The sequence below is a fragment of the Clarias gariepinus genome, chromosome 2, assembly GCF_024256425.1.
Source record: "Clarias gariepinus isolate MV-2021 ecotype Netherlands chromosome 2, CGAR_prim_01v2, whole genome shotgun sequence".
NCBI classification, from domain to species: domain Eukaryota; kingdom Metazoa; phylum Chordata; class Actinopteri; order Siluriformes; family Clariidae; genus Clarias; species Clarias gariepinus.
In genome coordinates, this window is record NC_071101.1 from 31,245,520 (window position 1) to 31,264,265 (window position 18,746).

The window sequence follows — 18,746 nt, forward strand, 5'->3', positions numbered from 1 at the left end:
CTTCCAAAGAGACTTTCCTGTATTTTTTTTAATATGGTCTTGAGAAATAGTTCTCCAGGCCTCCTGAAGGACTTTTTTGGCACATTTTGGCATTTTCAGTCTAGTCTGTCCAATATTTGATAAGTTACAGAGGTTTTTTTTTCTTTAAGCCACACAGTGACTTATGAAACATTCAAGCATATAAAAATAACAAAGAGAATTTAAGTAAAGGCATGAACCAGTGAGAAACAGGAGGAGATGCTTACCGATGACCAGGCTGGTGATGCCTTTCCATTCATGGTTGGAACAGACGATAGGGGAAATGAGGTTGCTGATGAGGTTTTTACTTAAACAAACTATTTTCAAAGTTGTATATTTACAGTAGGCACTTTAAAGCCTGTCACAGTAAAACTATCGTTTCTTTTTTTTCTGAAAATGTATATAAAGAAATGATGGATGGCTCTAGACTTTTGCACAGTACTGTAGGTTCTGTCCTGAGCTCAGTGTGGAGTTTTGCACTTGAAGGTATGCGCTTCTCATATACAGTATGTACATGGCTTTCCTCTAAAACATAATGCTGGTAGGTAGATTGATAACTCTAAATTGCTCCTAGGTGTGAATTAGCATCTGAGTCTCCTGTGAAGGACTGGTCTCCCAATCAGGGTGGTTTTCCTTCTCACAACCCATGTTCTCCAGGATGGGCTCCACCTCCACCCCAACTCTGATCAGGATAAAATGGTGCAAATTTACAACTACAAATATATGTATGACACCACTTGAGTTTTTCAAAGTTCTTATGTAGTTTTATACAAATTTGGCAGAGATTTCGAGCAGGACAGTAAAAAGCATTTCATGTTGCATAATTCTTCCAAGTTAAAAGTGACTTCTCTTAGTATGAGCATGTTTTAAGCTTAATTTAAGTAAACAAATGTTTATTTATTCTATAACTTATTTAGTAATGGCCTAATTTAATGCTTGTAAAAGAGTCATTTACTGTGTATGAGTATTTATATATTCTGACATGTATTGATGCATAAGTAAACATCTGGAAATGAGTAAAAAAGTTTTAGTTTTAGTCACTATTACATCCTTGTTATAAATTATTGAGCAAGATGTAATAACAAAAGCATCTGTTAGACCTTTAGGTTTTAGGTAGCATTTGGGGTTAGCGCTGTGATTGGCATCGTCATCTATCTCCTACAGGGCTGGAGGTTCAAATTCTGACCTCTGGTTTGTGTGCATGAAGTTTGAATGTTTTCCTTGTGCTTGGTGGGTTTCCTTCTCATATTCCAGTTTACTCCCAGAGTCCAAGGACATGCACAGTAGGCAGATTGGTGTTTTTTAAATTGATTGCTAATATGCGTCATGAGTTCATGGTGTCCTTCATCTTGTGCTCTATGTTCCCTGGGGTAGACCAGGCCACCTGTGACACTACACAATGATTTAGATATTAATAATTAGGGATAACAATTAGTTACTAGATATAGCACAGAGTATAAAGTTTTATTGTGAACCGTTAAGACTGATAAGACATTAATTTAAATAGTTTCTCCTGTAGCAATGCAATAATTAGACACAGATGTCAAGTTATACAGCAGTACAGGTCGTTATTTACTAACACATAGTAAATGACATTTTATACTGTCTAATATCAGTAATATTTGGAAATACTCTGATAATTAATAGATAAATTTTGCTTCTTTTTTAAATAAATGCTTAAGATAAGAAGATTAAAATTTGTACAGATTTTTAGAAATGCAAGGGTAGTTCAAGTCAAATGATGACCTTGACGAAACTATGAAAATTTCTCATTAGTGAGGCCAAAAAACATTTAAAATATACAAAAAAACTTATAGTACAGTGATGAGAATCAGCTGCAGTAAAAAATTTGAGTGGTGCAAAAGGCTGTAATAATAACGATGAATAACGATCCTGACCAAGGTGGCTCAGAGCCCACTACCCATGAACATTTCATGAGTGGAACACTTGACCTTGAAAATACACAGAAAACTTGTTGGGAACTATACACACAATCATTCTCCAACCCCACTTGTGTATTACAGGAACTCAACCGGGAGTTATTGCCACATTCCCCATATAGTCCTGTCTGCACTTCAAGCAGTTTCTGCACGTTTGGGTCATTAAAGGAGTTCCTGGGAGGCCAGCGTTTCAGATGTGACACAGACTGTCCAATCATGGGCTGAGAAAACTAATATCTTATTAGTCTTATTTTATAAAAACATTTTACTTGTTGGTCTTTTTTAACAGGATAAGTAATTGTCTTTAGAGGTTAAACAAGCTCTTCACAAGGAAGTGTTTCAAAATGATTATTTATCACACATACATTATGTATGCAGTAGATAGACTGTGCGGAAGTATTTGCTGCGAGGTAGGTAATAGTTAAATTAATTAAGATTTGAACGTCTGCGATGGAAAACTGGATGAGATGGTTGTTCGGGTTTCTTTAGCAGTAGAACAATGCCAGTGGTTTGAATTGTTGGGAATTGTGTCGAACGGCAGGGAGAGAGAGTATTTCTGCACTGGTTATGTTTAGACTTGCAATGGATGACGTCTGAGCTGTAGGTGTCACACACCAGGTGCTTAATTTAAGTTTGTTTCTCACCCCCATCTCGCACCTCCTCTCTTTCTGGCACCTAACTCCTTCCTTCATGCCTTCTCTCCATCTCACTTTCTGATCTCACTGTGTGTGAGGCACACTCCTCCCCTCCCCTGTTCTCTCTCTCTCTTTCTTTCTCTCTTTCTCTCCTTTTCTCTTACTCGCTCTCCACCCTCTTCACTCTGTAATTGGATTCTATTTTCAGGCAGCTATATGTGTCTGTCTCTTGTGTTTGTCTCACACCCCATTTTTCTCATTTCTCCCTCACTCACTCTCTCTGTCTCTTTCTCTTACCTCTTTTCCTCTCTTTTCCTCTTTCTCCCATGAAAGGCCTTGTATTGGCCTGCATTGTGCCACTATTTGTCAGCATTTAAGTCATTTCTGACAGCCCAGGAGCTTCCTGTATGGAATGGCTTTTTAGAACAAAAACAACCAAAAATACCATTCAGTGTTTGTTTTCAGTTGGATGCAGCTGGATGCTCGGGCGTCCAGCAGTTTGGTGTGCAGCAGGCTGTTTGGTCGTGAACAGTGGCAGAGGCTGGCGGGTTTCATGCTTAATTGAAGTTTGTGCTGTGCTCCAGCAAGTTTGACACAGTTTTTGAACAGCTGCTGATGGAGAATAGAAAAAAAAAAAAATTAAGGTTACTATGAGATGAGTTGGTGACAGGGGGAGGTGAGTAAGAAAGAGTGACGTTTCCACAAAGAAAGATAAGAAAGGTGATTGGTTGATGTAGAACTTTTGAGGACTGAGGTAGTGTATAAGACGAGGGCCAGATGAAAGAGAGGTAAAGTCATAGAAAGAAGAAAGCAGGAACTGTCTTTGGATTTGCTATGTAGAGACTGGAGGAATAAGGAAAGAGAAAGGATAAGATGGGCGTTCCTCATCAAGCCAAAAAGCAGTCACCTGGAAGAACCAGCACTGGTCGCCTGGTGCCACACACGCCCCGACACGCGCGCTCAGGGCAGACAAGACATACTCCACGTGCAGCTCAGCCGCGGACGGTGACGCCCAGAAAGCAGGTCGTACACTCCTTGCAGGGACACACACACGGCCATGTGCACTTGCACTCCCACTCGCACCGCTCGCTATCTGCTCAGGGTGTTCCGACTCGGCCCGGGAACGGACACACACACATGCACAGTTACGGACACCTGTCAGCTCATGCTGACCAAGGTGGCTGTAACCTCTTCTGCTACCTATGTTATTGTGCCTACTGCCTTGGCTTGATGGTCCTTTCATTCTGTCTTCTCCTCTTCCTCTCTCCTCCTTCACCTCGCTCTCACTCTCACCCTGCATCTCCTCACCCTCCCTCTACCTCCCCTCACCCTGACGAGTTCTTTTCTATGTCTTTGTCTTCTTTATCATCTCTTGCTGTTCCTTTCTGTCCCCATCCATCTCTCAACTTCTCTTCCTCAAATCTCTCTGCCTTCTTTCCTTTCTCCTCCACTGGCTCTCTTTCTCTGCTTCATCCGGATTCGAACGACTTCCTATTCAATCTCTCCTCTTCTCTCCCTCCATGCGCCTCCACTCAATCTCAAACTTCACACGGTTCTTCCACTTCCTCCACTGAATCCAAACATGGCTCTTCATCCTCCTCTTCTTCAACCCGCCCCTTTATGTTGGTCCCTCCCTCTCTGTTGCTTCTACCCCGCCCATCACTGTGCCGTTCTCGCCCTTCCTCTACTCGCTCTCTCCCCTCCCTCCTGCTTTGCCCACCCAGTTTCACAGACCCCGCTCTTTCATCTCTGGAGCACATCCCCTTGGCGGGTGCCACACCCCGTCCCAGGACTCTGCTGAGGCAGCAAAGCCTCCAGCAGCCTCTTATCCAACCTCCAGCCTCAGGCCTTGGTGCCCGTTCAGCCATTTCACAGAGTTTGGGTCAGCTCCATCCTCAGCCTGGAGGAGGGGGTGGAGGGGCAGGGCCAGGTGGAGGGGGAGGAGCAACGTCTACACCACAGCGCGGAGGAACCGGGACTCGAGTTACTAGAGGCAGCACAGCAGGGGGTGGAGCTTCACGCTATAGGTCAGGAGGCACAGGGAGCCGGGTCTTGAGGGGGAACCCGGGCAGCTGGGACTATATGATGAGCCAGATCAAGAATCGTGGCCTGGATGTCAAGTCTTTCCTGTGAGTCACTTCTCCCTGCATGACTGTGTTACTATGTTTGTTCCGATGGTCTTGGTCCAGCTTTATGACCCGTCTCAATGGTTTTACCTAAGGTTGAGCAAAGTTAATCTAGGCAACTCAGCAGCCTTTAACTGCTTTAGACTGTTACAGTGCTAAATAGGAATTGGGAACTTTTTAGAAAAATCCATTTAATGGCCCTCTAACTCATAAAACCCACTCCTAAAGTTTAAGTTTCTTAAGAGCGTTGAACTTTTTGTCTCTCTGTGGTAATGTCCCATCATGGCTGCATTCAAACAAGCATGTTTTAAGCAGCCTTTGAAGTTCCTTTGAGTGTGGAATCATCAGGATGACAGTGGGATAATTAAATGGCTAATTAAGGTTGAATTAGAATTTTAATGATTTTGCAATTTTAAATTTTAAAATTCATATTAATGACACACATTGTCATATTTATTACATCAATTTGGCACTAATTTGCTTTGAGAAATGATGTGTCCTGACCTTAAACATGCCTCTTCTCATACTCTGAAGTGAAAAGTCTGGAAAGTTCCCAGTTATAAAAACTAGCAGACAGCATGGAGATGGAGAAAGCTCAAGTTCTAGGTCTAAACATCTCAAGTAGCTCAGAATAAAAATCGATTTCTAAAATTATCTTACTCCAAGCACATTTGGAAAGCCCATTCCTGAAATTATGGAATGCAAAACCTGATTTCCACTCCTAGAATAAGACATTTTATGACATTCACTGTGTAAATCTTCTTCCTGTTCTCACCTCCTAGGCTGGGACTATGTCTTTCTCTCCATCTTTCTGACTCTTGGGATCTGCATAAAAAGCATGTATTTTAACCTGGTGAATATTGCTCCCATCCTTCATAACCACTGCCCGTCTGGTCATCATTAATCTTTAATCCTGAGACTTAACTTGTATACGGTTTCTCATAATGCTGGAATATTGCTCTGGTTCTCCTAGTCTCTGTCGGTTTATACTGTCTGTGAATCGGTTCTAACATAGTATCCACACAACAGTGTTAAGGGACTTTGCCCATTTGTGGGACATTGGGGGTAAGCATAGTTATATTAAATTCAGTTTATTCATTTTAGTGGAATGAGTTCATTTCATTAATGCTTATTTTGCTCAGTGTTATTGTCCTTTTAATTTTTAATTTCTTTTAATTTATTATGGCCTTTGCTTTTAGAAGGTCCAGGAAAAAACAAACCATAATTTAGCTCTGAGAAGATGCATGATGTATTAAGATATAGATCCCTGGCCCATGAAAACACAAGCACACACTGTTAAGATCAATCCTGTAAGCTTTTAATCATCAACAAGGGATCAATATTAGTATTCTGGACTTTTTTTTTTTGCTGTTTCCCTGTCTTTCAAAAAAACTTCCATAGTTAATTTCAGGGTAAATAGAATGTAGTGTTGATAATAATTGTTGATCCTTTAATTGCTATTGTGTTCAGTGCTGCTACTGTATATATCACAGTGTTTAACAATGAAATGTACTGTATTGTCCTGATTGATTCCTTGTTTTTTCCTTTGCCAGAATTAAAGTTATGAAACCATACAAACGCAGCAGATCTGATCAGATCCATAAATCCAAATAGTTAAGACGTAATGCATGACAGTGATGTAATCCATGACACTCGACCGCTATCTCAATTCATTTAACTCCAAACAGACACATTTGCAGTTCTCTTTTTTTTTCGATTCCGTTCCCCCAAACATATGGTCTTGTTGTGACATGTAGTTAATTGAATTATTATGGATATTTGCTTTGGAATGAGGGCAGTATGCCAGAGTAGGCCTGTAATTTGCACTGAATATTTAAATAGCACAGGGATAAGATAAATGAGCGAGTGCCTTCACACGCTGCTAGGCAAATCGGGGTTATTACCTGAGTAGAGTGTAAATGCAGTAAGGCAATAATTCTGATGTGAACTGCATGGCTTTCATCACTAACTATTAATGACAGGAGAGCAGAACCAAGTCCAGTGCAAGATATGTTCTGCTGCATTGGCCTGAAATGTGGGGCAATAACTTGCCATGGCCTCTTGGGCCACACATTGCACTTCTTTGATGGATGTGTCAGGGTTTTCATAAGCACTCATGATGTATTTAGCGATTAGAAATGAGAGTGTCTTACTGTAGATTTCTCTGAAGTCTGTGGTGTTCAGCTGCTGCCTTGTTGGCACAACACAAAATCTTGCTACCTATTGTTAGGAAATCTTAGCGAATTCGAACCTCAACAACGCTGCAGACATGCATGACCGAGCGTTCAAGAGATCCAATTTAGCTGTGCTCTCTGCGTGGAAAGGATGGCCTTGTCTATCAAAGCTACATTAATTGATTGCCTTTGTGCTTATACATATGCAGAGAAGTCAACGCTTTCCACTGATTGGGCTCAGCTCCCCTGTGACCTAGCATGAGCATAAGTTTGGAAAGATAGCAACAGGAGAATTCAGACGAATCATTTATTAGCGTTCCCCCTCAGTGACCTCCTGGTTTGTAGCTATTGTAAATTATTTGGGAAACTTAAGTTAAGGACAAACTTGCCTAATTGTATTTTAAAATCAGTCATGTAAGATATTTAACATTAAGATATTAATTATAAATTATTACAATTTTCAGCTTTATTATTTTAAATTAAATAATTTCCAAATGATCTTTTTTTAAAGATGTTTTTCTAGTTCTCTGCTTACCATGCTAATGTGGCATGTGCTGCCTTGTCCAAAAAAAACGTTGCTCACTCTATGATTTAGTTTTACAACAAGAAGCTTTGATTACAGCTGGCAATGTGGTGACCAATTCATGTGTGAAAATGACTTTGCATGCTTCCAGAGGCATTCTCTGTATATACCATACCATATTCTGTATATACTGTATATATACAGAATATGGTATGTTAGAACTGCCAATGTTAACGCATTAATGCATGTAATGAATATGGAAATTTTAACTGCTTAATATTTTTTAACGGAAATTAATCATACGCCCAAGTTTGACTCTAATGGCTTCCCAGAATCGCAGCGCAGTTACCTGGCTGTGTGTGATAATGGCACGTTTAACACAAATAACAGGATGACTGCGGGAACACCACCAGGTGTGCTGAACTGCAAATTTCATTATAAAAAGCTTCTAGATGGAAGTTTGGATAAAACCAAAGTTGTGTGCTCAAGCTAGCTATTTTTACAAGAATACATTAAATACATATATGCATACATACATGCATGTACTTTTACAAGAATACATTAGATATTGGAGTGGTGGTTTGGGTAGCTGAGGCTCTAGGCTCTTAATTTTCGGACCCCATGCTACCCAGCCACAGCATGCAGTGCCAGTCCCATTCGAGAGGTTTTAATTTAACATTTATTAAATTTTAATGTTTAAGATATTATAAAACTGCATAATCTATTTCCTCTAACCAGTTTGTCATGCATTTCCTTATTTAAAAATTGCACATAATACAAGTAAATCTGAGTATCTAAAAATTGTGATTACTATAATGAAAAATTATATATTTTATAGTTTTTTGGAAGGGTAATTTTTCCCCCTTGAATGTTTTATTTTATAACACTCGTCTTAACATTTAAGATCGTATTTTCATCATCATTTTGAACACAATGACCATTCTCCATAATTATCCATTCTTCAGTCACCATAAAGACTGAAATATCCTATTTATATAAGTATTTAGAAACTTTGTTGTGACACTTGCAATTGATCTTGACTTTATTGGATGTAATTTGGAAAGCATCTGTCTCACAGTACATTGTGCATGTCAGAGTGAAAACAAACACATGAGGTCGAGAGAATTATCTGTAGACATGTGAGACAGGATTGTGACAAGACACAGATTTGGGAAGGGATCTTTATGGAGCACTGAAAGCACCCAAGAGCACGATAGCCTTAAATAGAAGAGATTTGCAACAACCAACAGTCTTTCCTGGTGGTTTGACCAAACTAAGTAATTGGGGTTGAAAGGCCTTGGTCGGAGAGGTAACCAAGAACTTAATGGTCACTATAAAGAAGATACTGAGTTCATTTGTGAAGGTGGGAGAGACTTACAGAAGGACAGCCGTCACTGCAGCACTCCACCAATCAGGCTTATATGGTCCAGTGGACAGACATATGTCATTCCTCAGGAGAAAAGGCACATGACAGCTGGCTGGGAGTATATCAGGAAATCCTTGTTTCTTGAAAATCAGGAAATTGGCCACTGTACATCATCTTATTAAAACTGCAGTCAAAGAAGGTGGTGGCAGCATCATGCTGTGGGGATGTTTTTCTGGGACTGGGACTGGGAGATTAGTCAGTATAGAGGGTAAATTTATGCAGATAAAATAAAGTTTAACTTTCCTGAGTTAAAACCTTCTCCAGAGTGCCGAGGATCTCAGGCTGGGATGGTGGTTTACAGTTCAACAAGGCCATAACCCAAAGAATAACAAACAACTCTGTGAAGTCCTGGAGTGGACCAGCCAGCCTTTCAGAACTGTACCCATTAGAGCATCTCTAAAGAGACCTGGAAATGGCTGTGCACTGACAGATTAACCTGGATGACATTTAACCTGGATGAGCTTGAATAATTTTGCCAAGATGAATGAAAGAAACTTCCAAAAGAAAAGCGTGCCAAGCTTGTAGCATCATTCACAAGTAGACTTGTGGCTCTTGTTGCTGCCTAAAGCCCTATTTACACGAGAGTAGTATTACTTATTTATTTGTAATGATTGCAGAGATTGATCTGCGATCCTAATTCTGTGCGAATTAGCCACGTTTGTAAAAATTCCCCCGCAAATGACCTACCATATTTCGGTAAACACCGAGGTCCTGTAATAATATTATTCCTGTGCGAATCTGCATGTCTGTAATTTGGCCGGGATTTGGTGGGGTCGTATATATCATAACCCCACGAAAGGTGTGTTTGAGTGCTTTAAAAGTATTGGTTTTAAAGTGCTTGTTCATCATTATACACAATACGGCAATAAAATGTGCAGAAAGCGAAAGCTGAAAACCATCAGACGAGCGAAAGCAGATGTTACGCGAAGCCTTGACATCATATCCGGGAGATAAGTCAATAAATTCTAGTTAAATTGCAGGCTTGGCTTATCATTACATGAGGTCCCCAGGTAATACTAATCCCGTACAAGTAGGGCTTTGACCAAGTACTAAGTGATTTGGTACTTACTGTATATAAATTAGATATTTCAGTCTTTTTTTTTTTTTTTATATAAATTAATTAAAAAAAAACAACAACAGAAACACCAACTTTTCACTTTGTCATTTCTGGAGTATTGGGTGAAGAATAATGAGGGGGAAAAAAAGGTTTGAATACATTTTAAGATAAGTGTGAAACATAGAATGTATAAAAATTTAACTGCTCCAGTCCCGTGTGTGTGTGTGTGTGTGTGTGTGTGTGTTTTGGTTATGAGTGTATAATATTGCCTGTGACAGGTGAGCAGGTTAAGCTGCTGGCTGCAGACTCATGTTAAGCCCAACACATTGATTTTCTGTCTGCAGCCTCATTACACTCACAATAGATAGTAACTGCAGCCAGAGAGAGAAAGAAAAAGAGAGAGAGAGAGAGCGAGCGAGAGAGAAATATTGAAATCTGATTAAAAACTATACGCACTTAAAAACTGCTTAAAACTATATCATTTTCACCATTAGTGCCACAATTAAGATAATGGTGAATGTAAGGAACTAAATATAAAATAATTAATGTGACAGCTATTATTGAAAATTGGTCTATTAATAGACCAGGACTGACAAGACATATTTGAAAACAATTGTCCCTAGACAGAAGATTGATCATGTGCATTCTGCGTAGGTGGCATTTCAAATGCAGCCTGTTGGAAAGAGAGCAGCTCATTTATTTTACAATTCTTTCCTCTCCACAGTCAAGCGTAGCTGTCCAAACAAGGAGGAGATTCGCATTCACAACCTGTTTTGGAAACTGACACAGAGAGAGACAGAGACAGAAAGAGAACGAGACAAACAAGGATTATTGAGGGTTCTTGCTCTGTAATCAGTGTGAAGTGTTGGCATTGTTAACAGCCTATTAGAACAGTCTGTCTATCTGTACTAAGACTAAAAACTCCCAGCGCTGTTTTGTCTACACTTGGTGTGTGCGTGTGTGAGTGTGTGTCTGCGTAGGGGGTGTTTTTGTGCGATTGTGTGACTTGCTCCTGACGCTTTCTACCGAACCCGTCACTTTTTTTAAGGGCATTATGATATGGAAGGTAAAAATAGGCAGTGAGTGTCAGAATGGAGGAATACCCAGGAGAGCACGAGCAAGACACCAAACTAGACAGATGGTTTTTCAGAAAGACAGAAAGCAATTTAGAGTGGGGAGGAGAAAGAAAGACGCAAGGGATAAATGTCATGTGGTGGGCTTAAATGTTTGGAAGGTGAGTGGGTTTATGATCAGAATGTAGAGAGTCAGTGAGTCAGAGACACAGATAATAGAAGAGACGGGAAAGGCAGTGAGACTGGATTTGGGGATTTTAACGAGAGCAAGCTTAGAAGAGTGAGAGGGTTAGGGGAAAGTGAAATGAAATTAAGGATTGAAAGAAAGAAAAAAAAAAAGGAAAGAAGGCAGGGAAAACGAGGATAGAAAACACGATGGCCCAGAAAGCAGTGGTACACCCTAGGCACCTTGGTCTTGTCTGACTCTCAAATAGAAACAATTAGTCCAGATCTTTCTAATGAGGGACAATTAAATCTGCACTCTGCAGGGAGGGAGGTGGAGAGGGGGTGGTTGGGAGAGATAGAGAGCAGGAGGTAGGGATGGACGAGATGATAAAACAGGGGATAGGTGATTCCTAATAGTCTGAGAGGATGTGTTTGCGTGCATGTGTACTGGGGCTCTCTGAAAAGGAACTCACTGAAATGCACATCTGCTTGATTGCACCAAACACTACATCAAGATTCATTGAAGGATGGGATGTAATATCCAGTCAGAGCTTGATATCTTTACACTGCAACCTTTAAATGTATGGGCACTGTTGTGGTGTTGTGTCTCATATTCCAAAAGCAGATACTCTGTGCTGTTACTTTTGGAGTTTGATGAACTGTAGGTCTATGGGAATCCGGGCTGTGCTGTTTTGCTGGCTTGTTTTTATATTGTCTATTCTTACCCTTTATATTTCCTGTTTCTCTCCAAAAAACAAAAAATCTCTATCTTCCCTATCCTCTCACATTGTGCCTGTGGTGAAGGGAAGGGAAGATGGTGGTTCTGTCTCTGGCAATTGGAGTGGCTGAGCAGGATGATTTTGCCAATCTACCTGACCTACAGGAGGTACCACCCAGTCAAGAAACCCCTGCTGACAAGAGGTACTGGTTTGTGTGTGTGTGTGTGTGTGTGTGTGTGTGTGTGTGTGTGTGTGTGTGTGTGTGTGTGTGTGTGAGCACATGCATGTAAGTATGCACAAATGCATGCATGCATGACATGATTTGTTGGAATGCAATAGTAAGAATGTGTCAGTATACAGTATGTGCTTTGGATGGTGGACTGTGCGTGGGCGCAAGAGCAAATAGCAAATTTAATAAAAGGCAGTACCTGCAGTTTGTTTTATACAGAGCATATTAGGAACATTTTAAACAGTGTGAAAGTTCGTTCTGGCAACAGAGAGGCTTTTACATGCACTTAACCAACCCACACTGTATTGCATGAAACCAGTGGTTTCCTGCATCATTAAAGGTGCCACATGTACAATTATTTGGAAACTGGAATCATTGTGCATTAGAAAGAAAAATAAGAGCAGGGTAAAATGTAAAATGCAGGCAGAAACAAGGTACAAGATCACAGAAATTAAGATGGACTGTACTCTTGGGGTTTTGGCCACTACAACCTGAAAAAATATGACATAAAAATAAGTATGAAGAGGTACATGTATGTTTGAGAAATGTTCAAATAAAGCAAACTCTCTTAATCTACAGTAGTTAGAGTTTTTTAGTACAGGGACTTTTTATAATAATAAAAATGATTTTCTTTTTCAGTAATTAGCTGTTTGGCACACGTTAGGACAGATGTGTTTCTGGCTTCTTGTTGACACTTACTGTAGATTAGAATAAAACTGAACTTCATTCACTATACCTGCTTGATGAAACTAGTAGCAATGTGCTGAGTGTGTGTGTGTGTGTTTAATTAAATTGCAACATGTTTAGTTGAACCTTTATGGCTTTATGTTTTAGCTACTATAATAGTTTTACCTGTACTAACTGTAGAATATACAGGAGCGTTAAAAGATGATATGTGTATCACAGGGTGCATGGTGCATTTCTATATGGTATTTCTACAAGAAATTAGAGTAGTTTGCCACTGTGACATTGCAGGATGACATTTCTTATACAGTTATATTACTGTTTAGTTGTAAAAAAAATAATTAATAAAATAAATAATAAAATAAATAATAATAATTGATCGCCAACTTGTAGGAAGGTCATCCTCCACTGTTTTAACAAAGGAAAGTTTTTTCAGTGATTTTACATTCATATTAAGGATAGATCAAGGGCAGATTTAGAGTAAACAAGAACTCAGCTAGTTATTGATCTACAATTCAATTAAATTTTATTTGTATAGCACTTTTCACAATGGTCATTGTTGCAAAGCAGTGTTACAGAGTTGACAATTTATGGAAATTAATTAGAAAATGATTGGGCATAAACTAAAACTGTGTTTGTGAGCAAGCCGAGGGCGAGATTGGCAAGAAGAAACAACCTGATATGACAAGAGGAAGAAACCTTGAGAGGAACCAGACTCATTTGCGTTATAGCAGAAATGCGACCATGATGATTTAGTCCCTGGTACCTCTGTGTGCTATAAGGTTGAAAGTTCAATATAACAGGAAAGGTGTTTAAGTTAATAGATGGTGTTTACATAAGATAATAGAGTCCATTTGTACTTATGGAGACTCAGGGGGGAAAAATGTTCTTCGGAATATCATTCCTAATCTATTGAGTGATTGCAGTCACAAGCCATAACAGAAAAACTGCCTGCGTCAGCCGTGTCCAAGACCATCTTTATGGTCATCAAGTGGAACCATCCTCAGTCACCACATGCATCTCAAGCAGACCACATGGAGCCACAAGTCAAAGGCTTTTATGCAGCCTGTGGGGAACATCCAGCATATTTTACAGCTTTTATCTTTTCCACACCTAAATTTCTTTGCCCAAACCCATGTGGACCTTTGAACATTTGCCCCTACTAGATCCTGAACGAAATGAACTCAAGATGTGTCTTCATAATGTCTTATTTGTACAAAGCTTGTTTTATATTGGACCATGCATTCAGAGCATACAGCTCATTTAATAAACACAGACCATGTCTGATGTCTGAAGAATGTCTGAAGAATATTCACACCAAATTTCACGTGAAATGGAGAAAGTGTCTAGGAGGAGTTCAAAAAAGTAGGTTTTGAGGAATATTTAAAATGGAGGAAAATCAAATTCCTTAGTCAATAGGCTTATAAGGCATGGGCCTAAAAGTAAAATCAGCGCACTAGCGCCACCATCAGGCAAATCTAGGTTATTTTCCACCATTTGGCTGAGTTGTTGGTGAAATAGGGCACCTTTGTGGCAATTTCGCTCGGTCTTTTCTGCCCATATAATCATAAGGCAGAAAAATAATAATAATCCCAGCCAGTTCAAGAGGGTTCCTGCAGCTTTGCTGTTAGAATGCACCAATGTGCATGTAGTTTAGAATAGATTTTTCCTTTAATATCCCACTGCTCTAACAACATTACTAAAACTGCTTTCATTTCTCACTATGAAAATAGCACCAGGGTGCAAACAGGGAAACAACATGTAGCACCTTTAATTCAGAGGAATGATGGGTAACACTATTTACTGACACCAAGCTCTTTCAAATGTTCAGTTCCTTCATCACTCTTTCTTTTTCAAACTTTTTTTTTTTTGCATGGATGACCTGTTCGAAGGAAACTAATTTAAGTGAACAAACAAGTGCACGTGAACAAGCCTAGTATCTTGGTGATGGCCTAATTTCTAAGGACGGTGAACAACGCAAATAGCTAGCTTTCTCATTAATCATTCTAATGAAATTTTCACCTGAGGCGCATAGGGCTTTACACACGCCACTGGTTGCTGTGTGGACCACAGCTCAGCCACTGAGGGATTCGGGTTTGTTTTTCTTCACTCCAGCACTCGTGTCATGAAAGTCGTGTCATGCTCTTTTAACACTCACCCCATGCAAGTCGTGTTTTTTGTTTTTGACTAATTTGCTTTTCTTTACTCTCCTGGTATGACTCCGAGATATCATGCATTTTTTAAATTTTAATGTTAATGTTGGATTTTGTTTCACTTGTATGCTCCCTCATTAAATCTTTTGCTTATTATTATTTTTTTTTACCCTTGCTTCCCCTGATCTAGTTTGTATGTGTGTGTGTGTGTGTGTGTGTGTGTGTGGGTGGGTGGGTTTGTGCATGTCTTGGAGCAAGGTGTGCAGGCATGTATGTGTGCATTTAAAATGAGGACTCAGCATGAGGTCTTATTATTCAGCTGCATGCCAGCCACTTACATAAGCATTCATCTATAAATAAGGCATTTTTCTGTAGCCTAGACAACACACAAAAACACACACACGTTCTAGACACTGAGAAGATCTTTCTTATTAGTATAAAACTGATTAACAGCCCTCTTTGTTAGCAGTGTTTACAGCATGATTTAGTTGTTTTATTTGAAGTGCTTATTATTAACAGCTGGCAGTGCTTTAGTTTGATGATTTAGAGGGTTTGGTCGATTTGCTGAATGTGAGTGCATAAGCGGACTGGCGTTAGTGAGTATGCATTAAGAAAAATCCACAGGTCGCGCAGAAGAGCCTTAGGCCACCTTAACTCATGTGTGAATTACAGAATTAATATTCCTCCTGTAACCTTATGCACTTAAGATGAAAAAAGGGACACCATTAATGTTAAATACACACAACACTTTTAGAGTCTTTTTCTAACTTATAACTTTGATTGTTTGATTGTTTTTCATGTATACTGTACCTTCTGGACCAAATGTACCAGAGAAGGGCAAATATGCAGTCACTTACTGTACAGTATACAGACATTCGATTTTTATGTTAGACGTTTTTATAAGATATATATGCTAACTAGCTAATTCAAGGAGAAGTTAAAAAGAAAGAATAGACATTTTCTTTAATGGTTGACATAAACTGCTGGCTGGTCGCTGCTGCTATTCTGGTAATAATGACCCAGAGCGGCTTGAATAATCTAGTGGCTGTTCGGCCTTAGAATAATATAACAGTTATGCTAATATGGTGTAAAATAGGGTGTATAATGTGAAACAATTTTATCATCTAACAGACAAAATCAGAGAATATGATGCATTGAATGTGGACACACACACACACACACACACACACACGAGAACAAAGCCCTTCTAAAGCCTTTTCAATGACATATTAATTATTGCAGCAATTAAAGCTACAATTTATCCTAATCATAGCATTAAACAAATTGTGGATGGACTGTGATGCAAATTCTTAAAACACTCTATTGTGAGGACATAAGGCTAAACGCACAAACATGTTTGCACATAGATTTAAAAGCATTCCATATCTAATAATTTGATAATGATGATGAGTGTATCCAAAGTTGTGTTCTGCGGCTTGTACTGTAACAATTTCGCCCCACAGGCTTAGGTGAAGTCTTATTAAAGAGACTTGTCTAATTAGACAAATAACCATAGAGACGGGGGATAGAGAGAAAGAGAGAGATACTAATCTTCGTATTGTTCATATCTTAACAGCGAAGGTTATTAATCCTCGTTTGACAATACCACTTGCACAAACAGAAATTCTCACATATACAGAAAGCTTTAGCCGTTTTACTGTTTGATTGGGCAGGACTATAGGGGATCTGCACCGAAGCTCCCGCTGCGATGGTGGCATTTCGTTTGAATGGCTCTAGTAGAGAACACGCAGCATGGCTTTTTCAGTCAGCACTCATGTAAGACTAAGGGGATCAGCATTCCCAGTAGCCTGAGTAGGATTAAGTTATGCATTACATGATTACATTTATTGATTTTGCTCAGAATTATATGTAGCACAGAGCAGTGCAGAACAAAACCTCAAGGGTAAACCAGAGGACAGAATAATCCATGAAATATAACATGTATGGTTTTGCATTTGTGTCTCATCATAAAGACAACACAGTGGGTTAGTGGTTTGCAGATTAGGCTAATTGGTGATCCCAAACTGTGTGTTCATTTGTGTGTGACCTGTGATGGATTGGCGCCCACTCCAGGGTGTACCTTGGCTTGTGCCAAGTCTCCTGAGATACTGTAATATATATGATTGGTATATATCAAAGTATATATAGCCTATAACACACTATATTGCCGAAAGTATTCACTCGCCTGCCTTCACATGAACTTGAGTAACATCCAATTCTTAATCCATAGGGTTTATTATGATGTTGGCCCACCCTTTGCTGCTATAACAGCTTTAACCCTTTTGGAAAGGCTATCCACAAGGTTTAGGAGTGTATTTATGGGAATTTTTGACGGTCAGGCCAGTCAAGTTCTTCCACACCCTTGCTTTATGGATCTTGCTTTGTGCAATGGAATTAAGAATTGAATGTTTCTCATGTTCATATGCATGTAATGGCAAGTGAGGGAATACTTTGCAGTATAGTGTTTGATTGTAGATCAATCACTAATATGAGACGCCGTATAGGGCTTAAATCAAACTTCACTCATGCACACACATATGAAACACTTGCATACACATATATGAAACACCTATGTATGAAAGTATGTATGTGTGATATATGAAAGTATGTATGTGTGTGTGCGCATTTCATATGTAGTTGTTTTAGCAGTTAGTAGTATATTTGTATGTGTGAGTGTTAAATATGTGTGTATGCAAGTGTTTCATATGTGTGTGCATGAGTGAAGTTTGATTTAAGCCCTATACGGCGCCTCATACTAATCCATAGATGAGCAAAATAAATCACAGTTTACTTTAAGAAACACAGCTAAATCCCTTATTATTTGTTCCTTATCATTAAATATTTCATGCATGTATTTTTAGGGGAAAAGAAAAAAATCTGTGTAAAGCATTTTTCAGCTAACTTAACATTATGTCCAGTTAACCAATTTCAGTTCAGTTAGCTAAAAGGGATTTGTAGGTTCAAGTCAAATGCAATGTGATTTGTATTTATTTTAATTATATACCATAAATGCAGTACAGAGTGGAATGGAACAATGTTCCTCCAGCACCACGGTGCCACATAAAACTTTTACCATCACTTTAAAGCAAAGTTTCAAGTTGAGATCAAAAGTTGATCAAGATCACGAGTTCATACTCCCGTGTTAGTGTGATTACGATATACACTGTGAAACTCAGATTACACCATTTGTTTCTATCACCTAAACATGCATAATGAAAACATATTTAGTGAATATTCTCAGGCTTCAGCGTCAGATTGAGTCATTTCTCCTTTAGTGTCCTAGGCAGTGAACTAGAAGAGCACTGGGCTGCTCAACTAAAATACACAGGCTATAGCTTTGTTGTCGACGCTATCCACTTCTGTCTGCTGGTGCATGTAGGAGTATGGTATTTTGGGTACTTTTTTATATATATGAGGCTGTTGACACTGACTCAACATTTGGCAAACCAGTCAGTGGTTTTTACTGATTTGATGTAAAGTCTCTTTCTAGGGATCCATATATATAGTCCAGACTAAGAATCTGAGAACTTTGAAACCCTGACTGGATAGTTTGGATAAGGATATATTACATTTGCTTTGAGTCTATATTGTACATACTCTGTTTATTTAAGGGCACCACATTGTTTGCGCATGGGAGTTCTCTGTGATTGGTTAGGGATTTGGTGAAGTAGGATTTTATTGACACACTTTATTGATTCTCTCTAAGGGGTCATACTTCCAATTCCATCCATGCAGGTGCATACTTATTGGAGATAAAATAAACGGACTATTTGATGCGTTAAAAAAATACTGGGGCTATATTTCTTGGTTGTCTGTATATTTAT

General features: G+C 39.2%; 1 protein-coding gene across 1 annotated transcript in view; it reads left to right on the top strand.

The window, feature by feature from the left end:
* The window catches only part of syt7a (synaptotagmin VIIa), a 125,785-nt gene that overhangs the window by 84,386 nt on the left and 22,653 nt on the right, over window positions 1-18,746 (top strand). Inside the window, exons 6-7 of the mRNA XM_053513741.1 lie at window positions 4,318-4,722; window positions 11,942-12,058. Coding sequence (XP_053369716.1) covers window positions 4,318-4,722; window positions 11,942-12,058 — 522 coding nt within the window. The remainder of the gene's footprint in view (window positions 1-4,317; window positions 4,723-11,941; window positions 12,059-18,746) is intronic.